Source organism: Phyllostomus discolor, chromosome 1, assembly GCF_004126475.2.
Source record: "Phyllostomus discolor isolate MPI-MPIP mPhyDis1 chromosome 1, mPhyDis1.pri.v3, whole genome shotgun sequence".
NCBI classification, from domain to species: Eukaryota; Metazoa; Chordata; class Mammalia; order Chiroptera; family Phyllostomidae; genus Phyllostomus; species Phyllostomus discolor.
This window is the reverse complement of record NC_040903.2, coordinates 152,436,668-152,448,935: the sequence shown is the minus strand read 5'-3', so window position 1 is coordinate 152,448,935 and position 12,268 is coordinate 152,436,668. Positions and strand designations below refer to the sequence as shown.

The window sequence follows — 12,268 nt, the reverse complement described above, 5'->3', positions numbered from 1 at the left end:
CTACTTTGTTGCTCTTTCTGCCACTGAGCTTTTTTTTCACATTATAAGCTTATAGATTTTAACACACTTGATGCGTTTTAATCCACTGCAGTCCTTTTTCTTTTCAAACAGTCCTATCTTTGCTTAGGAGGAGGCCATTCATGTTCGACTATCTTCAGTATTCTCTGAACACTTTCCTTGATTTCTATGACAAGATGTTCCTGTTCTATACCTGTAACTGGCCATTTCTTAAGAAGCTCTGATTTTTTTTAATGGTACCCAACCTGGTACTGTATCTTTTTAAGAGAAATTACATCAGGGGATCATGTTGCTATTTCCAATTCAAACTTAGAATTGTGGGGTTTTACTTACTTGGTTTTACATTTTCATCTACTGTCTCTAAAATTCTTTTTACCTATTTTGAACTATTTTCAATAAAAATCTGGTTTCTTATGATGTTTACACAATCCTAGTAAAAATAAATATAAATTACATATAGTTTCAAAGTAGGAAAACCAGCATTATTACTAATAATAAAATCACTAAAAACAATTTGTGTTTTTATCTTTAGAATATATTCCAGTAAGGATATATTTTTAAAAATTCCTTTCCATGTGATTAAACCACCTACTCAAAATATTAACAGACCTTTGCTTCATTTTGCTTTTAAGTTTTAGGGATCTGCCTCTCTTTTATTGTTCTCATTTCATTTTTAATTTTGCTTTATAATTATGTAAAACATTTATATGGTTTCAAAGTCTAATTTACAAAGCAAGGTACATTCAGACAAATCTAGTGTGCAATTTCAATCTTGTTCACCCTATTCTGTCCCCTCCCTCCCCTATAAATAACCATCTTTATTAGTTTTGGGTTGCCATTCCATAATGCTTTTACTTTATATACACTTAAACATATATACACTTAACCTTTTTTAAATAAAAGGTAGCCTACTATATACTGACCTATTCCTTGGTTTAAACACATATACTCCCTCTCTCACAAACACACACATATTTACATATACTAGAAAGCAGGAGAAATACTACTCAGTCATTTTTCTTGTTACTATACAATAAAATTATCCAAATTCTGGGCAAGAAAACAGGGCACTCCACTGACTGAATGCACCACATCTTATTCACTGTGCCCCCACTGAAGGACATTTGGGTTAGTACAGTGTTTTGCTATTATAAAATACTGGCAGATGTTTGTGTATCAGGGATAGATTCCTAGAGGTGGGACTATTAGGTCAAAGGGTAAGTGAATATGTAACTTTGCTAGATACTATTATATTTTCCTCTACAGAGGGTTGTACCATGAGGTACAGAGTACCCATCCCCTACAAGGCACCAAAGTTGTCAAACATTTGGATTTTTGACCATCTGGTATCTTGTATAGTTTTAATGCACATTTCTCTTATGAGCAAGGCTGTACAACCTTCATGTGTTTACAGGCCATTTGCATTTCTATTTCTCTGAATTCTCTGGTCATACCCTCATGAAGGATATTTTCAAATCCCTATTTTGCAAGTAAGAAATTAATGTTTACTAAGGTTAGGATACCTGCTTTAAGTAGGCCAGGCACAGTGCTAGTCATAGATATATGTATATGTATGTGTGTATATATATACTTATATATATTTATTTATAATTCATTTAATCTCTATAGCAATACTTTGAAGTTAGTATTATCCAACTTTGGATCAGAAAATAACTACATGATGACATGCTGATTTAACCCCAGATTTGACCCCAGATGTTCCATGTGAACTGTGAAACTTCTGTCTACACTAATAAGGAAACTAAGCAAATAACCTGGCCAGGCTGTGCAGCCAGGCAAAGGCAGACCTGGGGCTAGACCACTGTCTTCACTCCTCTACCCAAATCTGGTTCCTCTATGCAGTTACTTTCTTCCCCGTCTTAGAGTGCCTCTCATTGAGATTGAAGTGTAAACATCTTATTTCCCCCTACTTACTTGCATTTCTGCAATAATCATAAACTTTTGAATAAATGTATGTAATTCATATAGTTGGTGATAAGTTATTTTCACTCAAATGCCAACCACAATATAACAAAAATTTATTAGATCACCAGAAAAAAGGAATTCAGAGGGAGAAAATCCCAAGGGCCTTAATGTCTCATGTCTCAGTTCATGAAATTGGATAAAAATCAAAAGAAAAAATAAATGCATTTAACAAACTTAACATCTAATAACAATCACAATCATAATACAACTAAAATTTATAAACTGCTCTTATGGTGGGCCAGTGCTACAGTGCTTTATGTTTATTACCCTACTTAGTTGGCATAATGTCCTAAAAGGTATTGTTATTCTCTTAGTTTGTTCTACACATTCTTACTTAATTAGGGAAGTGCTCATCTTATTCCAAACATTGGAGACACCTCCCCTAGGCCCAGACTCCCCCAAGCGTCCTCCATACACTGGAACCATAGTGGCCCGTCTGGCACTTCAAACTGGGTAATCCAGTCTTCAGTCTGTAAGGACACTGGCAAACCTCCACAAAGACACAACCAGGGCCTAATTTACTTTGTTTTCTAGTTTTATTACCCAACATATAAAATGAGGCCCTTTCCCCTGTCACCTGCCCACCCTATAGGCCTGCCTCTGATCCAGCACCTCCCTTCTCCCTGCTTCCCAATTCTCCCCCTATGTCCCATTCATAAACAACAATTCTCTTATATTGTCAATCTCAGAAAGATTATCCCTACCGCCTCTAGCTTTGGCTAGTTTACTCACTCCATCAGATGGCAGCATCTGTTCTCCTTGCTTCCCAATATAAAATTTGTATCCTTGCTCCCTCATTTTGGTATAAATACCTCCTGCTCTCTCCAGGCTCAAGCCAGTCGGATTGGCCACCCTCTTCCTCTTGTTATTTTCATCTACCAACCTCTTTGGTACTTCCTGGCATTCCCTGTGCTCACTTTTCCTTTCCATTCCCATGTTTGCCATTACACTAGGTTTCTTCAAAGTCTTTATGTATACCTCGTCCTGTACCCTGAGCTCTCAATTCCCTAACTTCCTCCTTGCCAATCTTTGCCACTACATGTCAGTGAGCCACCCTCTTGTTACCACCTGGAACTACTCCAACTTGGAAGTTATTTCAAATACCATACTCTCTGACCACAACCTACTATCTTTTCTTTCAGCTTGCTCTTTTAACCAGTCACCTACAACTATTCTTTAATATCACCTCTACCTCCATTCCATTGGTCCATTTACATTCTCTGTATTGACTAGCTCCCTGCTCTCTTCACTTTCTTCCCCACTCATTTTAGATTCCAAAGTACATTATTTCATTTTGGTGCTAAATAAATACCTACTGCAGAAATGAATCCTTAACACCATCATCTGAGTTCTAATATCCCATCAATCACTAAGTCCCCTAACACACTTCTTTCCATATCCACTGCCACTAAGCAACCATTGCTTCATGTCTAGACTAACTAAATTCTCCAGTCCACTCTCCATCTTGCCCACAAAGGTAGCTTTTCAAACTAGACATCTAATCACTCCCTTTTTATTTAAAATCCTTCAATCATGTCCCATTGCTGTTGTGACAAAGAAAAAAATTCCACAGGGTTGGCCAGAAAGTTCATTTGGTTTTTTCCATAAGATGGCTCTAATAGCTCTTAGTTGTCTTTAGCATCATTCAAATCAATTTTGTTGTATTGTGACAGCTGTCATATCAGTGTGCATATTTTTAAAAACTTACCAAAATTGGTGAGTTTTTATGTAGCCATTTTAACACTGAAGATGGAAATATGTAACATTTTCAGCATATTATACTTTATTATTTCAAGAAAGGTAAAAATGCAACTGAAACGCAAAAGAAGATCTGTGCAGTGTATGGAGAAGGTGCTGTGACTGACTGAACATGTCAAAGTGGTTTGCAAAGATTCAGGCTGAAGATTTCTCACTGGACAATGCTCCACAGTTGTGTAGAGCAGTTGAAGTTGAAAGCGATCAAATCCAGACATTGAGAACAATCAATGTTATACCATGCGGGAGATAACTGCCATACTCAAAATATCCAAATCAATCAAGTTATTGGTGAAAATGAAAAATGTCTTTTATTTTGTGGGGGGAAAACTAAACGAACTTTTTTGCTAACTCAATACAACACAGCCTAAAGGGTGCTGCATGCCCTGAACTTCAGTGGACTCTCCAGTCCAATCTTCCACCACTCTGGCTTTTGCCCTCTATCTTCTACCCTCTACCCACTTAGCCTACTTCCAGTTCTTCTAGTACAGCCTGCTCCTTTCTACTTGAAGTCTTTCCTATTTTGTTCTCACTGTAAGGACATCTTGTCCTCCTTTCCCACTCAGTCTCACCCAGTCAACTCCTATTGATCATTCCTATTTCAACTCAAATGCCACTTCCTCAGGAATCTATCACTAACCCCTAAGACTATATAGGTCCTCCTGTTATGTCATCCTGTTCTTTCCCTTTAAAGCACTTGTAGTTAATCAATATATGTGATCATGTCTTTCTCCACTAGACTGTAGCTCCATAAGGTCAGGGACTAACTCTATTTTGCTTACCTTTGACTTCTCAGACAGTGTCCAATATAGAGTTGTACTCAATAAATATTTGAAATAAACTTATCTCCATTATAATGGTTCTCAACCTAGGCTGTGAAGCTTTTTCAAAAATGCATGCTTACACGGCACCCCCCAAAAGATCACGATTCAGTCAGTTTGTGATATATGCTATACTGCAATCTTTTTTCCATAAGCTCCATACATGATTTTGATGCAGAGTCGGAGTTGAGATTCACTGTTCTACAAAATCAGACTGTCAGGACTGAAAGAGACTTCTGAAATTGTCAGCTCCAGCCTACTCCTTTCACAGATGAGTAAACGATTTCTCGCCTGTTTTCATTGGTAATAGACTATATCACTAAATTGTTCTTTCACAAAGATGTCCACTTTTAATTCCTCCCTTTAATTTCTTATGTAATCTGGCAAAAGTACCTTCATGATATCTCACATTTTAATCACAAAAGAAATTCATTACTCACAATATGTACAGAGAGTATTTTAAAAGTGTTCAATTATAACTCCTACTGTAAGTAAACAACTACTTTTCTTCCACATTATCATTATAGGAAAATTTAAACCTCAAAATTTTGCCCTCAGTTTTTCCAGGAAAATCAACTCTGAAGTGTGTAAAGTTTTACTTTCTATATTGAATACTCTGAAACTAATTTTCTTTAGTAAGAGTAAGATCATAGTAAACTTCATTTTTCAAATACCTATAATACAAACAAATGCAAGGAATAAAGGAAGGATAAAAAGAACTGACTATCTTTTTCATAAACTATTAATAGAATCCCACCATTCTTTTTTTTTTTTAATCCTCACCCAAGGACATGCTAATTGATTTTTTTTTTGGGGGGGGGGGAAGCTAAGAGAGGAAGAGAAACAATGATGTGAGAGAGAGACATGATTGGTTGTGTCTCATATACACCCCAACCAGGGGCCAAACCCCCAAACTAAGCAAGTGCCCTGACCAGGAATCCAACCCTCCAGATTTTGGTTTGCCGGAGGCACCTCCAACCAACTGAGCAGCACCGCCACGACCAGAAATCCCACCATTCTTCTCTAGAGTACTTGGGAGCTTAAACTGTTTGAGAGCTAAACACTTCAATTAAGTATTTTAACTTCTTGTTTTGGTTACTCCCTTAACCAAGTAAAGTGAAAATTTCCAACGGATTTCACAGAAGTAAAAACATGCCCTGTAAATAATCACTGGCTCCTTTCTTTATTCGGCAAACATTTATTCAGGATCTCTTAAGTGCAAGGCTCTGTAACAGTGGGTCATTGCAAGGTAGTTACTATCAGGATCCAAAGTAGCAATCCACGGAGAAGCAAGCGCAGCTTCAGTAAAAGATAAAGGGATTCGGGGTTTCAAGCTTCATAATTGCACTTCAAAGGCACAACCTACACTCAACAAACCTACATTGGACAAACTCTGACATGTGGCAAGGCAAACAATTGTACAGATGGCTCTCATGGCTTCAACGAGTATTTTTTGACTCTCAACTATCTGGCCCTATGCTTACCTCTGTGCATGCTCTTTTTTGAACTTTTCTTCATTCGTTCAACCACAATTTACTATGCCACACATCCTGGTAGTATCGTGTTGGGAACAAAACAGGAAAGGCACCTGTTTTCCTGGAGCTGACTTGGGATGGAGGCGGGGGCATTCAAGAGACATCGTGCGGGTCGAGATAATTTGGGAAAGGAATAATGACTGTGAAGAAAAACAGGCTAAGGCTGTGGGAAAGCTATGGTGCATATATTGCTACCCATTCCTGGAAGTATTCGCACTATCCCAGGAGTTCTCATAGTAATTATCACTCTGAATTGTATGTATCAGTACATACCACGTAGTCACAACGACTATGTAAACCACTAACTCTGCAACTGTCTTTTCCTCGGTCTAGTACATAAATACGCAGTAATAAACACATATTAACACCATGTAAATATGTTGTTTACGAACGGATGAAATGGTTCAATGAATGGATTGAACTAAAATATTTGCAGTCAAGGAAGCAGGAGAGATTCGCTCCCAAGGCCTAATTAAGCCACCGGTTGTACACAGTAGGAGACGACAGTCCCCAGCAGCACCCCGGGTGGCAGCACCCCCTCCGCCAGTGCGCGGCAACTACGTAAACAAAAATCGCCCCCGCGGGGTAGGGTGGTGCTTCCCGGGAGGGCTGATGCCAGCCGGGTCACTTCGCACCAGTGCTGCAAGTCCGGGCTGCGGAGTTCCCAGGCAAAGCGTTTGGAAGAGGGGGCCACGCACCCCAGCTCGCCGGCCTTACTCCACCCCCAACCCTCCAAACGGATTTCTTTTCCGCCTCCCTCTTAACTCCGTAAGCGCCGGAGGGAGCGAGGCAGGGAAGGAGGCCTGCACCCAGCGGCCTTAGCCCAGTAGAGGCCCACAGGGTGTAGATTGCAGCAGCCAGGCTGAGGGAGAGCTTAGGTTTTCGGGGAAAAGACATCCCTAGGAATACTCACCCCAACGACTCTAGTGTGTCCAGCACGTCCCCCTCCATCGTGGGTTCGGGACCCGACTCTGGCCCTTTCATGGTCCTTTGGCCCAAAGCTGTTCACCACTCTAAGGAGCCCGCCGGAAACTAGCGTTACCGCGGCAAGGTTCCGGTCGGGATCTTGACCAGAACTGCCTAAGAGAGCCTCTGACGGGGGACCGAAAAGTTCTGGCCAAGAGGCAAATAATACTCCGTGCCTGAAACGGCTTTATGTAACAATAATAACTTTCTAAAATAATAATAGAAATAATCGTAATAAAAAGTATTCTTTGTGTTAGGTCTTATCTGTGTTGAAATCAATCTTAGCAAACATAGTGATCCTACCCACATTGTTAACCTATTAGACTCCCGGACCTCTCAATTTACAACAAAAGTCCTGAATGGAATAATTATTATTTTAATCTAAAATTAGTACGTAACATGTACCTACACGTATAATTTTTACATTAATATACGCAGCAATGTTCCAACTTTAAAAAAATAAAGGGGCAGCTAATTTATAATTATATTGTTTCATTATGAAATGTGGAAGATTGATGATCAGATTTGTGCATCTACGACCTTCTTATACATACACACTGTGTTGTACTGCTTACAAATAAGAATTGCATGTCGCCATTAGGATATTCACTAAAGGAATAATCAAATGTAAAATTTATAAGTAAGAAAAGGTGAAAATAAAATAATCAAAAAAACATTGGATTAAATCTAAAAATGCAAAAAAAAAAGAAAATAACTTAAACTGTAAGATAGCTGGGTAGAAATATTAGCATAAAAATAGCTACTAATGCAAGAAGTATCAGAGAGACCTAAGTAGGGACATTTCATAATGATAAAAAGATCAAGACCACAGGGAGCTATAACAATCCTAAAGGTTTATTTGCTTAATACCCAGCCTCAAAATATACGAATAAAAAACCAAATGAACTTAAAGGAGAAATAGAGATGTCCACAATTATAGAGGAAGATTTTAAACATATGTCTCTAATTAATTGATATAACAGTCAAAAAATCAGTAGACATACACAAGATTTGCAAACCATGATTTATATATTTGACCTAATTGATATACATGGATCGCTGCTTCCCAAAACCTCATAATCTACATTTTCAAGTGCACATGTATCATTAAAACTTAATTAGCCATAGACCCAAGAACAAACTTGTACTCTGATAAAATCAGATGTACTGATTTGCAGTGAGGGAGCACACTGCAGAGAAACGATATCAGTAAAGATTCTTCAGAGAAATAGAACCAAAAGCATATATGAGATTTATTATAGGAATTGGTTATTGTGGTTATGGAAGCCAAATCCCAAAATCCATTGTCTGTCAACTGAGCACCAGGGAAGTTGGTGGTATAATTCAATCAGAGTCTGAAATCCAAGAACGAAGAGCTTGATATCTGAGGGCAGGAGATAGATAACCAGCTTGAGAGAGAGAGAGAATTTGCCCTTCTTCCACGTTTTTGTTCTATTTGGGCCCTCTACAGATTAAACGATGTCTGTCCACATTGTTGAGGTCTATCTTCTTCACTCAGTCTACTGAATCAAATGATAATCTCTTCTGGAAATATCCTCACAAACACACTGAGAAATAATGTTTTACCAGCTATCTGGACATTCATTAGCACAGTCAAGATGACACACAAAATTAAAAATCACAAGAACTATAGCATGCCACTCAATGAAAAAAAAGAAGGAAACATTTTGAGTAAGTTTTGGATTCCACTAAAGGATTCTAGAAAGTTGCCATCAATTCTGGTTTGGTTGCTGCTTTGGAGGTGGGATTAGAATTGGGAATTAATTAGGGATTGAGTGCTTAAAAGCTACTCTGTAGCCACTGTATTAGTGGAGAGTAGCTTTTAACATTTCCTAATGTTCTGCAAGCCAAGCTGGTCTCCAGACACTTTTCACCTTAACCCCAAAGAGAAGTTTGCAGCCTCAATGTTTGTGAACATGCATGCATGCTTACATGCATGGGGGAGGAGAATGTGCATTTCATAGTACTGGCAATGCTTATGAGATTATATTCTGAAGTAACTATTAAATAAGCATCAGACATTCAATAAGTTGACAGTTTATTAAGCACACATTTTGCATTGGGTTGGCCAAAAGCCCTTTACATGGTTTCATATGATAGCCCTAGTAGTGTTTAGTTGTCTTTACCTTCATTTGAAACAATTTTGTTAGTTTGTATTGTTACAGCTGTCATATCAGTGTGCATTTAAGAAAACTTATCAAAATTGGTGAATTTTTGTGGAGCCATTTTAATGTTGAAGATGGAAGAAAACATGCAACATTTCATAATAAAGCATGAAATAACATCATGTTTTATTGTTTCAAGAAAGGTAAAAATGCAACCAAAATACAATTAAAGATTTGTGCAGTGTATAGAGAAGGTGCTGTGATCAATTGAAAATGTCAAAACTGGTTTGCAAAGTTAACTGCTACTATTGATATTTCAGCCAAGTAATTCCTTGCTGTGGGGCTGTCTTATGCATTGGAAGATGTTTAGCAACACCCCTGTCCTCTATTCATTAGAAACCAATAGTGAGAGATACTCAAAATATCCAAATCAATAAAGGTATTGGTGAAAATTAAAAATGTGTCTTTTATGGAAAAATTGTAATGGACTCAGCTGCATTTTTGTTCCTAGCTTTTTGGTGGCATTTGACTAAAAATGCCACCAAGATTACTTCATCTGCACTGGCCCAGAAAGCAGGGGTGTCTGCCACTGAGAACCAACTGGAGAACTTTCTACATGAAGACTCACCTAGGCTCCATCCTCAGAGATTCTGATCCAGTAAAAGAGATGAGGCCTAGGAATCTCTATACAGTTGGCCATTGAACAACACTGGTTTGAACTCTGTGGGCCGCTGTATGCACATATTTTAAATAAACACATATAATACTCTAAATGTATTTTCTATTCCTTATGATTTTCCCTTTTTTTCTGGTATAATGTCATTTTTATTGTATTTTTTTCCATTACCGTTTAGTCCCTTTATACCCTAACCCCACAATCATCACACTGTTGTTCATATCCATGAGTCCTTTTCCTATTTGATCAATTCCTCTACCTCCTAAACTCCCCCACCCCTTGCCTGTCATCATGCTCTCTATCTATGAGTCTGTCTCTATTTTACTTGTTAGTTCAGTATTTTCATTAGATTCTACACATGGGTGAAATCATATGGTACTTCTCTTTCTCTGACTGGCTTATTATACTTAGCATAATGTTCTCCAGGTCCATCCATACTATCACAAAGGGTAAAATTTTCTTTTTTATGGCCAAACAGAACTCCATTGTGTAAATGTCACATAGTTGTTTTATCTACTCACCTACTGAAGGACACTTGGGCGCTTCCATATCTTGGTGATTGTAAATGATACTGCAACGAACATAGGGGTGCTTATGTTTTCTTGAATTAGCATTTTGGGTTCCTTCGGGTATAATTCCAGAAGTGATATTATTCAAAAGGCAGATCCATTTTTAATCTTTTGAGGACCTTCCATACTATTTTCCATAGTGGCTGAACCCATCTGTATTCCCACCAACAAGTGCAAAAGGGTTCTGCTTTCTCCACATCTTTGTCAATACTTGATTGTTGATTTATTGATGACAGTTATTTTGACTGCTGTGAGATGGTATTTCATTGTGGTTTTCATTTGCATTTCTCTGATGATTAGTGACATTGAGCATCTTTTCATATGAATGTTGGCCACCTGTATGTCCTCTTTGGAGAAGTCTATTGAGGTCCTTTACCCACTTTTTAATTGGATTGTTTGGTTTTTTGGTGTTGAGTTTTGTATAAGTACTGTATAAATTTTGGATATTAACCTGTTATCAGATATATCAGCAAATACGTGCTCCCATTCTGTGGGTTGTCCTTTTATTTTGTTGAAGATCTCCTTTGCTGTGCAAAATCTTTCAGTTTGATGTGGCCCCATTTGTTTATTTTTTTCTTTTGTTTCCCTTGCCTGGGGAGATATACCTGATAACAAATTTCTACCAGCAATGTCTGAGATTTTGCTGCTTATGTTTTCTTCTAGGATTTTTATGATTTCAGGGCTAAATTTTAAGTCTTTGATTCATTTGAAGTTATTCTTTGATGCGTGGGTCACCGGCCAGCAGTGATCACGGATGGCTCATGATCACTGCAGATGGCCCGTCGAAATGTGAGAAAAAATATGCACAGAGAGGCCAGTTTCTGTGGAGAAGTAGGGATGGGATGGCCACCCCCTGTATTGGGGAGTGCACTGATTTACCATCCAAACCAGCTTTTATGGGGTTCGTTTTGCATAAGAATTCAGGTAAAGCACATTACTCATTGCAAGGAAGTAAGGATAAAACGATAGGTAACAAGGAACTCTGAGGGTCCATTTTGAGTCAGGGTCAAAGAGCTGTAAGACTTTAAGGAACAAACTAACTTCCTCCTTGGACCCTTGTCATTCAACTGAGAGCATTCAAACAAAGAAGGTTTCACAGGAATTTACATGTTCTTTCTTAGGCCTGATCACCAGGGGAATCCACCCTTTCCAACACAAGGCAGCACCACCCTGTCATTGTTTCAGGCTTAGGTGAAGCAAGGGAAGTAAGGCAGCCAAGAATTCTTGTGTGTGGTTTTGAGAAGGTAGTCTAGTTTCATTTTTCTGCATATATCTGTCCAGTTTTCCCAGCACCATTTATTGAATAAACTATGTATAGTCCATTGTATGGCCTTGTTTCCTCTGTCAAATATTAATTGACTATAAAGGTGTGGGTTTATTTCTGGGCTGTTTATTTGGTTCCATTGATTTATGTGTGTGTTTTTATTCCAGTACCATGCTGTTTTGACTACTATGACCTTGTAGTATAGTTTGATGATAGGTAGCATGAGTCCTCCAACTTTGTTCTTCTATATCAGGAACACTGTTGTCATGTGGGGCCTTTTGTGGTTCCATTTAAATTTTTGAATTTTTTCTAGTTCTGTGAAATATGTCATTGAAATCTTCATAGGAATTGCATTGAAGGTATAGATAGCTTTGGGTAGTATGGACATTTTAATGATGTGAATTCTTCCTATCCATAAACACAGTATGTGCTCCCATTTATTTGTGTCTTCTTCAGTTACTTTCTTCAATATCTTATAATTTTCTGAGTACAGGTCTTTTATATTCTTGGTTAAGTTTATTCCTAGGTTTTTTGTTCTTTTTGATGCAATTA

The 12,268-nt window shown here is 38.0% G+C and overlaps 1 protein-coding gene across 1 annotated transcript in view; it reads right to left on the bottom strand.

Annotated features, from left to right (window-relative positions):
• The window catches only part of FAM98B (family with sequence similarity 98 member B), a 37,259-nt gene extending 30,102 nt beyond the window's left edge, over window positions 1-7,157 (bottom strand). Inside the window, 1 exon segment of the mRNA XM_028506385.2 lies at window positions 7,029-7,157. Within this exon segment, the coding sequence (XP_028362186.1) occupies window positions 7,029-7,099 (71 nt within the window). The 5' untranslated portion in view covers window positions 7,100-7,157.
• Window positions 7,158-12,268: the final 5,111 nt, after the last annotated feature.